General features: G+C 48.7%; 1 protein-coding gene across 1 annotated transcript in view; it reads right to left on the bottom strand.

Annotated features, from left to right (window-relative positions):
• The window catches only part of LOXHD1 (lipoxygenase homology domains 1), a 164,623-nt gene extending 149,122 nt beyond the window's left edge, over positions 1 to 15,501 (bottom strand). Inside the window, exons 1-3 of the mRNA XM_012802001.1 lie at positions 15,372 to 15,501; positions 7,082 to 7,196; positions 627 to 707 (exon numbers count right to left, since the gene is read on the bottom strand). Of these exons, the coding sequence (XP_012657455.1) occupies positions 627 to 707; positions 7,082 to 7,196; positions 15,372 to 15,501 (326 nt within the window). The remainder of the gene's footprint in view (positions 1 to 626; positions 708 to 7,081; positions 7,197 to 15,371) is intronic.
• Positions 15,502 to 17,403: the final 1,902 nt, after the last annotated feature.

Here is a 17,403-nt window from a genome sequence, read left to right as displayed (position 1 = left end):
TTTTCTAGTAGCCATATTTAGATACAAAGAAATCCGTGGAAGTAATTTTAATAATACATTCCATTTAATTCCACTTATCATTTCAACATACAATTATGTAAAAACTTATTATAAAGCTATTTTACATTCTCTTTCTTTTGTTAAATCTTCAGAAATCTGGTGTGTATTTTATACATATAGCACACCTCGTTTTGGACTAGCCACCTTTCAAGTGTACAGTAGCCACACGTGTCCGAGTCCTGGGGTCAGTATAGATGAGGCACTGTTATTAGAGAGGAGGAAACGGGTTTGGAGAGGTGACCTGTCCAAATCCCCATACAGTAAATAGCCAAGGGGACATTTAAATCTGGACCATTTGGATTCAGAGACTCTGCTTCTAACCACTATGTGATAGTGGCTGTTAGAGCATATGAGCATTTCTTAGATTTGTGAAAATTTGTCTCAAATTGCCATAAATCAAAGAAATGAATCTCTAATGGGGAAGTTTAGTGACTAAAAATGTGCGGGAAAGATTTGGACCTTGGTAACCCCTCGAATAGTGCCTGGAGAGTAATCAACACCCAGAAAATCAAGTCCTAATCTACTTGCGTCCCCCTACCCCCGCTCCCCAGAGGCCAGACGCTCACCTGATTTTGTAAATGAGGCCCACATTGTTGGTTCTCACCCGAAACACATCGACGTTGGCTTTCTCGAAGGCAGACTCACTCCTGCAATGAACATGTACACAGTTAGTGCAAACAAGTAGCTGGCTCCCAGGCCTGGGGGGGAGAGCCAAGGGCTGGCACCTGCCTTCTTCCTCCTCATCCCACTCCTGGGAAGAGTTACCAGCAACCAGATTCTGACATTCCTTTCAGACAAGGTCAGAGAGGAGTAGGGCAAGGACCACTAGTGAGAGGCCCTTCCTCTCCCACACCAGCTTCTCATGTGATGCTTGCTGCAAGTCACCAGGGGAAGCATAGCCCGCAATGCTATCTTTGTTTTACAAACAAGTGAACTGCTAGTTGGTAGCAGAGCTGGGACCAGAACCCGACTCTCCTGGTCATGCTCCTACATGTATGGTTGCTCTGGGTTGGGAGGGTGGAGGAGGAAGGAAGACGTGGTGAGTGCCTTGGGCCCCTGGGCCTGCAGACCTCCTGCCTCTCCCCTTCAGTGGCCTTGCTCTTGCCAGGAAGCATGTCGATGGCAGCCCCAAGTGGGTGCAGACCTTGGATGACAGTCCATTGTCCTGCCATTCCAACAAGAGAGAAAACACTCAGTCCCAAAGTAGCAGCCAGGGAGTGGGGCAGTGAGGGAAGTACACATCTGGCATCGCAAGTGGTGTGAACAGAAGCAAGTGCACCTGAGACACGAGGTAAGATGTCCAGGCAAGTCCAGATTCAGGAGCATCCTAAATTCAGTCAGCTTACCAGGAGGACTGGAGCAGCCCTGCCACACAGTCCTCTGGGATTGGAAGCCTGAAGCTCATGTCGACATCTTCGACATCTACTCCATCCTCCAGGCAGGGCCAACACTGCCCCTATCCCTGCCATCTCAGCCCAGCAGCTCTTCCAACCCCACAGTTTAGCTGCAGGCCTCCTGTGGTGCTCTCAGCCAGGGCTCTCAGCACCAGCGCACAGGCCATGGGAAAGGAAAATCACAGACAAAAAGGTCCCAGAGGCACCTTTCTCAGGAAAAAGAGGCCCCAGAGGAGCACTCCGGCTGCAGAGGGTGAAGAGGAAAGGGGGCAGAACTTTCTGGGCTTTGCTGAAATGAAGGAGAAGACTCCTGTGCTTGCATGTGCCTGAGAAAAGGAGGGACTGAGGCAGGGAGGCCACAGGCCACAAGTCTCTACTCCACCATTGCATAATAAAGATGGAGAGTGTTGTCTGTTGGCTTCTGAGGAAGAACAAGGACAATAAGAAATCTTTTCACGCTAATCCTAGCCCTCTGGGAGGCCCAGGCAGGTGGGTTGCTTGAGCTCAGGAGTTCTGAGCACAACAAGACCCTGTCTCTACTAAAAATAGAAAAACTAGCCAGGTGTCATCTTGGGTTCCTATAGTCCCAGCTGCTCAGGAGGCTGCTGTAGGAGGATAGCTTGAGCCTAAGAGTTTGAGGTTGCTGTGAGCTATGACACCATGGCACTTTAGCCTAGGCAATGAAATGAGACTATGTCACAAAAGAAAAAAAGAAAAGAAAAGAAAAAGAAGTCTTTTCCAGGAGGCACCAGTAAATCTTCCTTCCCAGGAAAATAAACTTACCAGATTCAACATTTAAATGAAATTAAACAAACCAACAGTCACAGGAGTCTGGATGATGTGGGAATTTCACTTCCGAGGGAACATCCCAGCACACCCCGTGTTTGCATTCAGAGTCACAGCAGCTGTTAGTAACTTGGAAAATTATGTGGACATCACTTCTGCCCATCAGAATTGTGTGAATAGGAAACACAAAAAGGAGTAAGAGGTATTTTTTGTTTCAATACATAAGGCAAGGCAACTGATCTTTAAAACAGATAGGCAAGAGTCCCTACTTAAATACAATAAGCATCCTAAGATAGTCACCATAGGAAGCTATATAACTAATACTTTACAGCCATTAGAAAAATCTGTTATAAAAGAATATTCAATAAAACAGACAGGTTTATGATGCAGGCTGAAAAGAAAAAAAGCAGGTTAAGAACAGAATTTACAAACAGTAATCAATACAAACAGGATATCATTTTCATTTAAAAACAACAAAGAGTGGGAGGATTTCTACGGAAGTATCATCTCTGGATGGTGAGAACATTATGAAGTGCTGGCTCTTTGTTCTTGTCTATATTCGTTTTTAATTTTCTGAAAGGAACACACACCATTTGAGTAATTTTGATGAAAACACAGTCGAATGTTTCAGCAGCTCCCTCCGCCCCTCCCCCACCCTGCAGGCTCCTGGAGGGAATTCTCTGGAAGGAGTTTGGGGCTTGCTGGGCTCCCATCTCCTGTGTGTGTGGAATGTGAGAAACAGCCAACACCAGTGATTAAGAGAGAAGGAGGGTAAAGTGTCCTCATTCTTAACCAAAGATGGAAGGAAAGCAAGCTGTTTTCTGGGGCACCTCCAACAGCTACAGTCAGTAAAGGGGAGCTCTGCACCTTCAGAAAGGCCAGTGCACCCATGACACCATCATTTAAGCATGTGAGTCATCTCCAGACATGACCAGGTTGAGCGTGGGTACATATGCTCCAGTGTGTTTGCTAAATAATCAACCCTGGTGCTTCAGAGTCACTGGGGTCAGGCAACGGATAGCAGCTGGGAAACCAGAAGAGACAGAGGTGCCAGGATGCACAGAGACAGCACTCACAGTGTCTGGGACCACTCCAGGGTGTTTGGGGGCTCCACAATGCTCGGATGACCTGAGAAGGGCCCCCTCATGCGGGAAGAAGAGGAACGGGCTGCAGAGACACTCCTGGGAGGGGCTGGGGTAATCCCAAACAACCTCCTAGCCCCAGCATACTCAGAGGCCAGATTCTCAAACCCCCACTTCTGATGAGGCAGGATGCAAATGCTTGTGGGGTACAGAAAACTGTGTATGGAAAGGGAATAGCAAAGGACAGAGGGTGCCCGGTCACAGGAAATACTAGAAACAGGATTCTTCATGCTTCCTTGTGGGAGGCTGGGGCCTCACCACGGCCGGTGGTCAAACCTCAAATAAAGGCTAAGGCAGTGCACAGCCCCTACAGCTCAGTGACCACACTGAGGAGCTTCCACAAGCTGCACAGGGCATTTTAGCCGCCCACCAGGCAGAGTCATCCGGCATTCTCTGACATGCTCCGATGGTGAATTCTCAACAGAAGAACCGTGTTCCAGAGATACATGAGATCCCATCCTTTTGCCATATTCTGAGCATGTGACCCATTGTTGGAGGTAGTCCTGAGTGGTGGGGAAGGGGACAAGGGAACCCCAAGGATGGGGCCCCCCTCTGAGAGCCTCTGCTGCCAGCACTTAACTAGGATGAGGGTCAGGCTGGAGGTTCACTGTTGAGGGGATCTAATGCATGTTGTTTTCTTTGCTGCCCTGTGGAAGCTCCAATGAGTCCCAAGGAATGTAGACGCCAGACCACAAGGGCCAAATAGTCAGCATTTAACTTCAGGCACCAAAGTTCCTCTTGGAGTAGGAATTATTTTGTATTGGAAAAAAAAACCCAGACAATTTGGCATTTGAGAGTGGAAGGTGAACCCCTGAGGCACAGGAGAAAAGGCAGGAGAATGAGCAGAACTGAGGGGTGAGACAGGAGGGGACGAGGCGGGCGGGAGCACCACGGCCTGATGTGGCGCGGGCTGTGGGACAGGGGTCAAGAGGAAAGCCCAGGAAGGGTAGTTGATGGCTGAATTTTAAGACTAGGTTCTAATGTTCCATTATAAGTTCTTTGCTCTGTTGTGATTGGAGGCTGTCTGGTGCCTGGTGCCATCAATAAAGGCTATCACACACAGAAATGCTGTGTGTGTGTGTGTGTGTGTTGGTTCTGGCTGACACTGTGGGTCTGGGTTTGGGTATCACCAGGCAGTGTGGTGAGGACAGGGGAGCAGCAGAGAGTAGGGGTGAGGAGATTGAGGGACCAAGGACCTTCTCAGCCAGACCCCAGGCATGGGATGAGGCGACCAATGTCCTGAGCTCTGTAAATGTTTTGACACAATGACTATGCAAATGACATGAAATTTATGTGAACCAGCTTGATGAAAGTATTTCAAAATGTATATGAAAACACTACACCGTACCCCATGTTTGCATTAATGTATATAGCTATCATTTAATTAAAAAAAGATTAAAAAAAAATAAAAAAAAATAAATCTCACAGAGCACAGTGACTTCGGCTGCCATCTGCTTCTGTGTCACATGGCAGCCTGGAATTCCTCAGGAAGCCATCCTCCCCTCCCAGATCCACAGTTTTCATCTTGAATTGAAAGGATCTTAGATGGCAAGGACCATGTCTACAATTCTCTCTGTAGACTCTCGCTCAGTTCCTGCTGCAGCCAGTCCTGGCCTTCTCTTTCCCTATCCATCCTGCTCACTATGGTCAGATGATCTCGGCTGCAGTCTAAGTTGAGCCTCCACCAAACCCCTCTGCAGCATGGCCTTCTCCAGTCTGGCTTCCTGGCCTTCCTGGGCTTCCTCCTCCCAGCCCTCAATGTACCCTCCACCTCCACACAGCCCCCTTTCAGCCCCCACCTGTGGTGTCCTGCTACCTTCAGACTTTTGCAAACTGTTTTTCTTAATCTAAAGAACCCAGTTCTGCCCCTCTCTTATCTGAATCCTTCTCACCACTTGAGACCCAGACCCTGTCCCTCCCTGGGAGGTCAGCCTTGCTCTAGCCACATGGATACCCTTGCTGAGCTCAGACTATTCAGAAGAGCTGGGATAGAAGCTAGCAGTGCAGAGCATACCTGCCTCAGTCCACCCTCCGGGTCCCTCCATCATCCTAACATGGCCCTCTGGCCTCTCCAGGCTCACAGCTGGGACTCTAAGCTATGCCCATATCACTGAAACCATGTGCTCAAGAAGAGCCCTCTTGACCAGCCAGAGCATGACACAGACACAGGCAGAGACGGCCCCCAGCACAGCCCTGGGCTAGTGGGAATGTTTAGACTCTTCACCTTCCTAGGAGAGGGAAGGCTGGAACTCAAGCTCCTGGAACCCAGGACATGGTGGCAATCCTTCACAGCATTTTATAAAAGGTGACATGGGGCCCTTCCCAAGAAGATGTGTTGACAAGTGGGAAAGGTGAGGAAGAAGAATCTGGGTGCATTAGAGGAGGAAAGACAGTGAAGACAACCACCAAGGGTTCATTTTGTTCAAAAAAGGCAATCTGGGGACTCTGGAAACCAGCTGGGCAGCTCCCCAGTGTCAGCTGCTTCTCCCTACCCTGGGGCACTCTGGGAAGGACACATGGCAAAGAGGATGGAGGTTTCATGTATTCTCTTTACCGTGCCCACATCGCTGGAGGGAGAGACTTCAACAAGCGAGCCACACTGCAGAGTAAGCAGTACAAGAAGGCAGGTACCCTGTTCTGCAGAAATGGACAAAATAGGACGTTACTCCTGCCTCGACACTGCAGCATTAGTGCCATAGCCCATGTTCCGGAACACAAGTTGTGTGAAGCCTGATCAGCCTGCAAGGCACAGAGCCCAGGTATCTCCCAGTCTGGGGACCCCACTCCTCTATGGCTTCCCCTGCCTTCCCTGGAGGTGCCAGGCCACAACCTGGAGCCCCATGAAGCCTTAGGGAAGTCTCTCACACAGCCCAGGGTCAGAGGGCTATGTGGTTGAGTGAAGTGCAAGAAGCAAGATCAGCCTTGAGGACCAGCTTCACCACCAAAAAGCTTCACAGTCTGAGCTCCTCACTGCTCTACTCTAGGCTCAGTTTCCCCAGGGAAAGGGTGGCACAGAGCAGTGGTTTCAAATGTCTCCTAGACCCAGATCCAACTGATCAGCTCTCTGTTCCATTAGGCACAGATTGAAAACCAGCCATCTAGGCCACTCCTGAAGTCCTTCAACATCTCTGAAATTTACAGTTCTGCTAAAGTGATCAGAGGTTTGCTGCATGTCCATCTATGGGTGCATGTGTGTAGGTGGTAGGGAGAGGACTGGGAAGAAGACAGCTGTCCCTGCTCTCACCAGGTCACAGTACAGGGAAGGACACAGTGCATGACCTCCCCAGAATCCTGTCTCCCGACAGCTCTGTGATGATATATAAGGAAACCAAGGCCTTGGATGCAAAGAGATTTAACCAGCATTCTACGGAGCTAAGTGGTAAAGCCGGACCCAGACCCAGGTGTCACGATCCTGAGTGTTTATTCTCCCACATCAAGGGACAGCTAATGTGAATTCTTAGATCTAAATTAGGCATTACTATTCACAAAAATCAGGAGAGGGATTGAGGAAGGCTAACGGGAGATCCCGGGGAATTCCTGGCTGACCCATGATCTGTCACTGGCAGAAGTCCCATACCCCTTAATACACCTGCAGTCAGACGTGCCTTCCCCCCAGAGAAGCAGGTCACCCCTGGGTCCTGGAACTGCATCGGCACAGATTAACGGCCCAGGACTCTACCATGGCCGAGTGGTACTCACTTGCTGGTGAGATGGAGCTTGGGAGAGAGCCCATTCTCTCCAAAAAGTGTGACGAAGACATTGGCATCTGTCCCTGCACCACGAACATCACCTGTGGCTGTGACCACCTCGTACACTGGGGGAAGAAAGGAGAAGGCAGATTGAAGTCTCAGAAAAAAAGAAAGAAAAAAGGCAGAATCCTGTGTGGGCCTGGGGAAACCAGAACTCCTGGCAGCCCCTCAGGAGATGCTCAGGCACCAGGGACTCTGGGAACCTCTGCCATACCCTGTGAGCCTCTGGGCCAGGGCCAGACCCACACCACATTCTGCTGCAAGACTAACACTTCACACTTAAACTGTGCGCTCATTTTGCAGAAGATGAGCTCAAGGGCAAGGTGACAAGTCCAGTTCACACCCCACACAGTGTCAACACCAAAGCTCAGCCCAAAGCCTCTGGACATCCATTCTGTGATCTTCCCAGCACAGTGCAGGGATACTGTCCTAGACATCACCTTCTTCAGAGGCTGCACTTGGCTCTCAACTTCCTCTCCACACTCTGCACCATGTAGCTATGGCCAGCCCTCACCTGCCATGACCTCCTGGGCACTGGCATTTCAGTCTCAGGATAAGCCATCCTGGGCTCTGTCTTTGGCAGTGGCACTGATTTCCCTCTCTAACCCTGTCAAGTTTGTTCTGTTTACCGTAGACATTGTCCCTTGTCAGGGCATCTGTACAGTTAGACCACTGTCTGCTTCCCAGGCAGAGAAGCAAGACTACATCTGGCTGGATTCTTAGAGACAGCAGAATCCACTCCAGCCTGGTTAAGCAAGCGGGATGCTTCAGGAACCTCCCAAAGAAGCCTCACAAAAGTGTTGGAAAGACTGGAGACACCTGTCCTAGACCGACTTCCATAAACAACTCCCAGAATCACAGCCCAGAACGGGCCTGGGGAAAACCACTGCCACCAGCCACCCTACAATCATGTCATCTCTGCCAAGACCAGAACACAGACACTATCACCTCTCCCTTCTGCTGTGACTCATGTCTCCAAGATGAATGCCTTGTCTCCAGCCCTTTTTCATCATGAGGGTCACTCCTGAGTCAAAGTCTTGCATTGGAACAGCTGATTCTAGGGACCTAAGGCACATGGCTGCAGCAAGGAAGGCTGAGCAAAAAAATAATAATAATTATAAACCACTCCACGTTGAGAAAATAGAATTCTCAATGCGGGAGCCACCGAAATGTGGGCAGGGTGTTTGAAATATCCGTGGCACGTGACAGATGTCCACCACATCATGGGACTGAATGAATACCATACTTAATGATTATAGTAGCAAACCATACTGATTGATCACTTACTATTTACCCTGAGCTAAAGGTTTTATATATATATGACTACACTTGATTATTAAAGCAAACTTATTATTATTCCTAATTCCAGACTTAGCAGGCAGGTCTCCAACCAGCTGCTGAGTATATTTGAGCTGCCCCAAAGAGGCCCAGCTCAGAAAGCTATTTCAAGGTTAAACATTCATCATTCAAACCTGTCAGTGCAGAGCCCATTGTACAGAGGGAGTTTGTCCTGGGTGCAAATGGGAGTGTAGGGGGTGGGGAGCTGAGGAATATTAATAACCTTGAGCCCTTCTGGTGGGTTAGGCACCATGGCAGGTGTTTTACAGATACTGCTTGCACTACGGCTTGCCCGGGAGCTGGCACAGGGTGGTGGAGAGTATTGGACCTTGGTGCTACAGGGCTCTGGTACAGCCACTATCTCCTCCACTTAGAGCAGGTGACCCTGGACAAGCTGTAACACCTCTTTGTAACACCTGGACAATAATGCCTGGTTTGCAGGGGTTAGCGGTGATGTACATAAAGCCTCCAGTACATAGAAGACTCAGTAACAGCCTGATTTTTTAAACTATTATTGTTTGTACAGAAGAGCCCTCTGTAGCTCTGAGAACTCAGAGCTTGTTCCTTTGGCAGACAGGATGCTAGCTCGGCGTGCTCATGATGCACATGTACTCCAGAAGCCTCACTCTCATGCGGTCCTTCCAGGCCTGTGATGTGCCAAGAACAGGAAGGCTTGAGGGTGAGAGGACCTTTGGTTTTGATAAAGGTCCCTGCTTCTGATGAAGGTCCATCAAGGCACCATGATGGGCAGAAAGGAAGCAGTACATTTGCACAGCTCCTTGTCTCTTGTGATAATCAAGGCCTTAAGTCTTCACAGTCTATACCACAGGGGAACCTGATTTACAAACAACCCCTGAAGCCCAACTCCCTGACCCTGCTGAACGCAGATCTGGGCCCTGAATGTTGTCGCCATAATGTGTGCAAATCCATTTCCAAACCCAATGTGCACAGAACAACCAGCTCAGTGGAAATCCTAAAGCCACATCACACATGAGAGAAGACCAGGGGGGCTGGGGGAGCTCAGTGTAAAGGAGAGCCTGGGGTACAGGAGATGGGTGAGAAAACTACCTCAATTGTTGATTCAGGGGTACACAGCTACTAGCTGTAAAAAACCAGATAAATTATACTTAATTAAAATTCCAGGCATCCTCAAACTATGGCCCGCGGGCCACATGCAGCCTGCCAAGGACCTTTATCCAGCCTGCTGGGTGTTTTTGCCGCCACCGCCTGTCCTGCTTAGCAGCCGACTCAGCCCGGGGCCCACAGTCCAGCCCTCCAACGGTCTGAGGGACAGTGAACTGGCCCCCTGTTTTAAAAGTTTGAGGACCCCTGATTAGGACCATCAGAGAGTGAAAAGGCAGACCCAGACTGGGAAAGGTATTTGGAATGCATATATCCAAGAAGGGATTCATAGCCAGAAGATGCAAAAAATTTGCATAAATCAATAAGAGAAAGAGAAACCACACAATTCTTCCACTGGCAACATTTATTTTTTGTTGTTGTTGTTTTTTAAATAAGCATAGTCTTGGTTTTTTTTGGCCGGGGCCAGGTTTGAACCTGCCACCTCTGGTATATGGGGCCAGCACCTTACTCCTTTGAGCCACAGGTGCCACCCAAAATAAGCATATTCTTAACAGAATGTCTGGAATGTTCACTTTTAAGTATTTACCCAAGAGAAGTAAAATCATGTCCACACAAAGACTTACACACAAATGTTCAGAGCAGCGCTGTCCCTAACAGACCCACACTGGAAGCAGCCTAAATGCTGTCAGCGGGTGAATGGATGAACCACCTTGTTTATACTCATATGATGGGATACTACTCAGCAAGAACAGGGAATGTATCGACGGGTCCAATACAAATGAGACTCAAGCGTGATGCTAAGCAAAAATCAGACGCGAAATACTACATCCTTTGTAACACCATTTATACGAAACTCTAAAAAAGGTAAAATCTAATCTTTTGTAGTAGGAAGCAGAAAAGTGGCTGCCTAAGCTTGGGAACAGGGGAATGGACTGGGAAGGGACACAGGGAACCCTAGGGAGCTAATGTAAATGTATTGACTTGCTAGGGGTTCACAGATGGAACTCTCATCAAACAGGAAATTTAACATAGATGTGTTTTGCTGTAAATAAATTATACTTCAATAAAGTAAGAGACTGGACAAAAGACTTAAACAGGCATGTCACAAAACAGGATATGCAAATGGCCAACATCCATATGGAAAAGTTCTCAGCATCATTGTTCAGCAGGGAAATGCAAATTAAACACAGCCAGGTACCCCCCTAGAATGGCTAAAATTGAGAAGACTGACAATACCAAGTACTAGCAAGAATATAGAGCTCCTGTCACTCACACGATGGCAGGCATGCAAGGTGACACAAGCACTGGTGGCTCAGCTTGGGCTACCTGTGACCTAGCAACTCTACTTCCAACTGTCAACCCAAGAGAAGACCTGAGCGAGATTTGCAGCAGCCATACTCAGAACAGAAGAAAATAAGACATAACCTCAATTTTCACCAATAGTAGAACAGTTAATGTAAATGGTGATCTATGTATCAAACGCAATGGTACTCGACAATAAAAAAGAACAAACTGTATAAGGTATCACAACATGGATAAATCTCTCCAATATACTATTGAAAGAGATCCTAGATGCTCAAAAAAGTGTACCTGGTATGATTCCTTTTACACAAAGTTCAATAATGGGGAAAAAACTAACCTACGATGACAGAATCAGATTTATTACTTCTGGAGAGGGGTGTGAAGCAGATTTCTAGGGTCTGGAAATGTTCCATCTTTTGATCTGAATGGTGGCTCCACAAGCATGTACACACATAGAATGTCACCACTCTGTCCCTTCATGAGTTTTGCACTGTCTGTACATTCCTCAGTTTAAAAAAAACTCAATTTGGATGGCTGAAGAGCTGTCCTGTGGAAGACAGATATCTTGCAGAAAACACAAAATTCTCCTCTACCAGAGGGGAGGACTCTAACTAATAAGGTCACCTGGGCCGCACAAAGAACTGTCAAGGTCCACATAGTGTTGTTCCCAGCACAGAGCCTGGCACACCGGGAGGTGCTCAATAAATATTTAACTGGATGGATGAATGAATGAGAAAACATAGGAATGAATGAAACAAGCAATGAAATGAACATGACCATGGAACTAAATTGGCCATGATTTGAATCTCAATTTTTCCACTACTGGCATTGTGATTTAAACCAAATATTTTACTAACCTTCAATTTCCTCATCTCTGAAGTAGGAACAGATTCTTCCTCACAGGATGATGGTAAGGATTAAATCAAAGTGTTCAATATTCATACTCATTGACCTAGCACTTCTTATTCTGAAATTTTATCTTACACTCTTCCACAGTTGCATGAAAAGATATGTATTCCATAAGTGGTTACCATCATAATCATTAACATTGACACGGTTTGAGTACGTCCCCTCTAAGATTCAAGTGTTGCCAGGTGATAGGATTAAGGGGTAGGGCCTTTGAGAGGGCTTCTCCCTTGTGAATGGGATCAGGTGCCCTTTTAAAGGGTTTGATGGAGGGATCAAGTCCTCTCTTGACCTTCTGCCATGTGAGGGCACAGCAAGAAAGCTTTCACAAGGTGTTGGCATCTTGACCTTGGACTTCTCAGCCTCCAGAACTGTTAAGAAATACATTTCTCCTTAGATCACCCAGTCTCTGACAATCTGTTATAGAAACACAAAACCAACTAAGACTGAAGTCACTGCTATTATTTCCATTGACAATATCCCTAAGGGCGCTGCCTTGGGAAATTGTATCACAGCAGGTGCTGGATGACCCCCATCTGGGAGGCAGGAAAGGAGATAACCCCAGGGCTAGAAGCTTGTGCAGAATGGGCTGTGAGGTTCCTTCCACCCTGTCTTCCTTTGATGTCTTAGTACCAACATGCCAGGGTCAGTCTGCTCTCAAGTCACTGAGGCAGGTGCCCTCCTCCCTCTGGCTGTTAGGAAACTCCAGGGTAGCCAGAGGGTGGCCCAAGGAACAGAGAAGAAACACCTAGGCTTTTCCTCTTTTCTTCCTCCTCATCACATTCACCGAGATTCTCCACGTAACAATAAACCTCAGAGCTCAAAGAGAGTAGGAGACTCATTGTTCTAGAACTGTGAGGGTGACAATCACAGTGCAGCAGGAGCTCAGCTTGTGACTGTAGATAGCATCATCCACCCTTGTCCCTGGTGCCTGCATCAGACTGGGGAGTCAGTGGTTCTCTTAGAAATGTCAGCATGGGCCAGGCATAGTGACTCACACCAGTAATCCTAGCATTCTGGGAGGTCAAGGCAGTGGATTGCTTGAGCTCAGGAGTTCGACACCAGCCTGAGCAACAGTGAGACCCCAGTCTCAACTAAAAATAGAAAGAAAAAATAAAACCTTGATGGCCACCTGAGACTAAGCAAGAGGATCACTTGAACCCAGGAGTCTGAGGTTGCTGTGAGGTATGACGCCATGGCACCCTATCCAGGACACAGAGTGAGACTCTGTCTCAAAAAGAAAAAAAAAAATGTCAACATGGCCCTCAACTCGGCTTACTCTTCTCCAGCTGTTTTCACCACAGTTAAGATTGGGCAGCACAAGAACAAGGATTATCCAGACCAGCTAGATTTGAATTCAAATCCTCACTCATGTACTCTTAGCCCTCTGGGAGGCTGAGACAGGAGGATCCCTTGAGTTAAGGAATTTGAGACTATCCTGAGCAAGAGAAAAATCTCATCTCTACTAAAAGTAGAAAAAAAAATTACCCAGGTGTTGTGGCAGCCGCCTATAGTCCCAGCTACTTGAGAGGCTGAGGCAGGAGGGTCACTTGAACCCAGGGATTTGAGGTTGCTATGAGCTAGGCTAATGCCAGGCACTCTAGCCTGAGCAACAGAGTGAGACTCTTGTCAAAAAAAAAGAAAAAAAAAGGGCAACTAATCCTAATGCTGGTACTTACTAGATGTGTGATCTTAGGCAAGTTACTTAACCTCTCTGTGCTCAAGTTTCTCACTTCAAAAGGGGTATAATTACCCAACCTGCCTCTTTAAGTTGTTGCACAGATGAAATTGATTAAATGAGTAAAGTGCCTGGTGCACAGTGCATTATTTATTAAATTTGGCAGCAAAATGAGATGAAATAAGGAACTTGCCTTGGAAAGGGTATTTGAAGTTCTTGTACTCTATCCTGACTTTGACCTTGCTGATGTCACTTAATGTCCTGGAACCTCAGTCCTCAACTTGTGAAATGGGCCTGCCTTAGCTGCTGTCAGGGATCTTGAAGCTCAAACATGAGATTGGAAGTGAAAGGGCTTTTAAAAGGGTAAAAGGAAGGACTGTTATGGTCAGGCTGAGACATGTGAAACCCATAAGCAAAGGAGCAGGATGTCAGTATAAAAAGTTCTAGAATGTTCTCACCTGTAGTCATGGGGGCTGAAGAGGAGAATCCCCCTGAAAACTGGAAGTGCTAGTCAGGGACTGCCCTGTGTCTCACTTCACTGCCCCTCCCTTGACCAGACTGTCAGGGCTTAAGCAGGTATGCTGGGAGAGGGTGGCCCATACCCCTCTTGTTCTAGGCCTCCTTCCTCTTCCACAACCCTCACCTCTCCAATCCAGGGGATGCCCAGGACACAACACCTGAAAAGTGGCTCCCCCTAAGCCGCAGCCTCCCTGGGACTGCATCTGAGTCCACCTCCTCTGAGCCCAGGTTGTGCAGGGAGCTGGGTGAGGGGGACTAAGGACCAGTGAAGCAAATCCCCAGCCTTGGAGAGGGCAGGGTGGCTGTAGCTGCAAGCCCCCCACCCCACCACACACACACAAGCCATGCATGAAACAATGGAACAATCGAGAATTAGATATAATCAAGGTTAACCAGTTTGATGAAAGTGTTTCAAATTGTATATAAAACCAGCACACTGTACCCCATGATTGCATTAATGTACACAGCTATGGTTTAATGAACAATAAATAATAAATAAATGGATATAATCAAGGAAGACACAGTAGTCTGGAGTAAAGGTGGGCTTCATGGAAGAGGTGGAGCCTGAGCTGAGCTTTCAACTAGGGTAAGAGGACGAAGAAGGGCAGCATGAACAACCCATGCATGGCAAGCACAGAGCAGGAATTCGGTATTTGCTGAATAAATGAATGAGTGAATGAATATGGTGTTCTGGGGACTAGTGAGCCACTGAAATGCCTCCAGGGACCAAGCAGGCAGTGCCAGTGAATAAAACAGGTCTCGTGTAAGATGATAAGGAACCATGGAGACTGTGACAAACTGGATGGACCAGAAAGATTGCAAAACACTGTAAAGCCAAAAAAAAAAAAAAAAAAAAATCAATTTTTTGAAACTCTACAGGCCAAAATTGGCCCCTGGGTCCTAGTTCACCACTTCTCTGGTTTACCTGGCAAGGAGCTGGAGCAATTCCTATCAGCTCCCATATGGGCCAGAGGAAGAAAGAGGACACTGAGAGGATGAGCCTGGGCTCCAGAGCACCAGCTGCCCTCCACAGAAGGGCTGGGCGGCTCTCTGCAAAGCCTCAGCCTCTCCATCTCCATCACCCACAGTGGGCAGCTGTCTCCAGCCCCACTGGGCACGACATGGGCTTCCTCCCCGACATGGCTTCGCACCTCCAGCGGCTCAGGGTGCAGACCACACCCACAGGAGCAGGCTGGAACGCGGCTCTGGGGGCACTCCAGAGCTGGAGAATGTGCTAGTCTGTTCTTTACCACTAAGACTCTGTGACCAAGGCGATTCCCCTCACCTCTCTGTACAGGGCACCCAGCATCATGCCCGCCCTTCCAGTGCGAGGAGAGGTAGCCCAGGCGGCCCGTGCGGAATCCCGGCATCGCCTCCTGCACACTCCGCCCTCCCATTCCCCACGGACACGCACCTTTGGCCTTGTAGTACTCGTGCTGCAGCTCCTCCTCGTCGTCCTCCGAGGCATAGTCGAGCAGCTCCGCCTCGTACAGGGCTAGGAAGTCGATGTCCTTCTTCCGCTTCTTCTTCTTCTGGGGCATCATCTTGCCGGCTGCCCTTTCCTGGCACTTGCTGGCTCACCACACCCACCCCCTCCGGCCTCCTAGGACCCGAGGCCCTTGTTCCCTGAACTCTGGCACCCACAGAACCCCCTGTCACTTCAGGTCTGGGTGGGCCCACCTTTCTCAGGTCCCCTGTGGCCAAGAAGATTCTCTCCTCTCTGGCCCCAGAGCTGGCCTCGGCATTCTACCTCTGCCCTTCCTGGCTCGTCCCCTCCCTCCACCGGCCTCTTGCCAGTCACCTCTCCCTGGGTCCCTTCCCTGGGGTTTCTCCTTGGGCCTCATCTCTTATTCATGGAGACTGAAGGCAGGCTGTCTTCCTTCCTCCCCACCCCTCCCCTCCAGCCCCTTCTCCTCCCTTCACAGAGAATCAGGTGACATGGAGACCTGGGCTTCTGTTTCCCACCTGGCCTCACAGCAAGGGAGCCACCGGAGATGGCCCCACCCTGACCACTCCAGGGGAGGTGAGGCCCCCACCCCCACAGCCCACCAGGGCCCCGACAGCACCCCAGGGCCTGGGACCCTTTTGAGGAGGGTAGGGCCCCAAGCTGCCAAGCTCCCCGGGCTCAGAGGCCTCGGTGTCCCTCCATTATTCATGACCTCTGATCGTCTTACGGATCAGGCGGTGTTCTTACCGGATCCTTCTCATTCTCCCTCTCTGCTTGCATTTCCTTAAGACTGCTGGCTTCTGGAAGTGTCCATTCAGCCAGGGAAGACCTGGGCATTTCATAAGTACCACCCTCCCAAGCTCTCAGATGACCCACAAAGCATTTACTGAGTCCTGAGTCACTGCCCTTGCCTGGCTGGAGTTGAGGACCTGGGGAAGCCCACTGACCCTCAGGGGACCCCCAGCAATGCCCAGACAGGCTGAGCAAGACTCACCAGTATGTTTCTTTATAAGAAAGTTTCCTTATATTCTGTTTCCCGGTATTGCTCTCTGCACTTCAAATGGAAAAGGCCACTCAGCCCTTCCCTTGTCCACTCTTACCCCTACTTGGGGACTTCTGTGTCAGTCAGCAAGGAAAGTTCCTGGGTATCCTCTAGACTCTTCTAACTTGCCTATTTTGCTAATATTTTATTAGGGCACTTAAGATTTTATTATGATTTTTTTACAACAGGAGTTGTAAGAATTCTGTGTAAATCCTGAAATGCTGGAAATTTTCAATTCACTTAAAACTCTCATTTCCCTGCCCTTGCAAGGTTGTTGGACAAAACTGAGCCCAAGTCTACCACCCCCTGGCTGGGATAAGGCCTCTGTTTTCCCCTCCATAAAAGGGGGATAATGATCCCCTGATGCATGTTCGGCAGTTGGAGAAAGTGCTCAGTGTGCAGAAGCCTCTAGAACACATTAGAGGCTTAATAAATGCCCATGACTCCTGCAATAGATTGGGTATTTGTGGCCCCACCGAAATTCATATGCTGACATCCTATCCTTAAGGTGATGGTATTAGGAGGGGGGATGTCTGGGGGGATGTCTGGGAGGTGATTAGGTCATGAAGGCGGCACCTCACAAATGGGATTGTAGCCCTCATTAAAAGAGGCTCCAGAGAGGTCCCTCTTCCTTGGGGCCATGTGAGAACACCTGAAGTGGGCCCTCTCCAGGCACCAAATCTGCCGACACCCTGATCTCAGACTTCCAGCCTTCAGAACCGTGAGGAATAAATACGTTTCTGTTGTTTGCAGGCCACCCAGTCTAGGGCATTCTATTGTAGCCCCCAGACGAAGACAGTTCCTAATCTGAGTTTCTCTCTTTCTTGTAACAGTCTGGTGCTTTGTTATAATCTGACACTGCTCCTTCGGGCCACATGTGTAAAGCCAGCCTCTGTGTCCCCTGCCTTCCATAGGGCTCAGCCCACAGCAGCCTATCAGAGGTCTCAGCATCCTCCC

Source organism: Otolemur garnettii, unplaced genomic scaffold, assembly GCF_000181295.1.
Source record: "Otolemur garnettii isolate 467f Iridium unplaced genomic scaffold, OtoGar3 scaffold00012, whole genome shotgun sequence".
NCBI lineage: Eukaryota > Metazoa > Chordata > Mammalia > Primates > Galagidae > Otolemur > Otolemur garnettii.
This window is presented reverse-complemented; position numbering and strand designations above follow the sequence as displayed.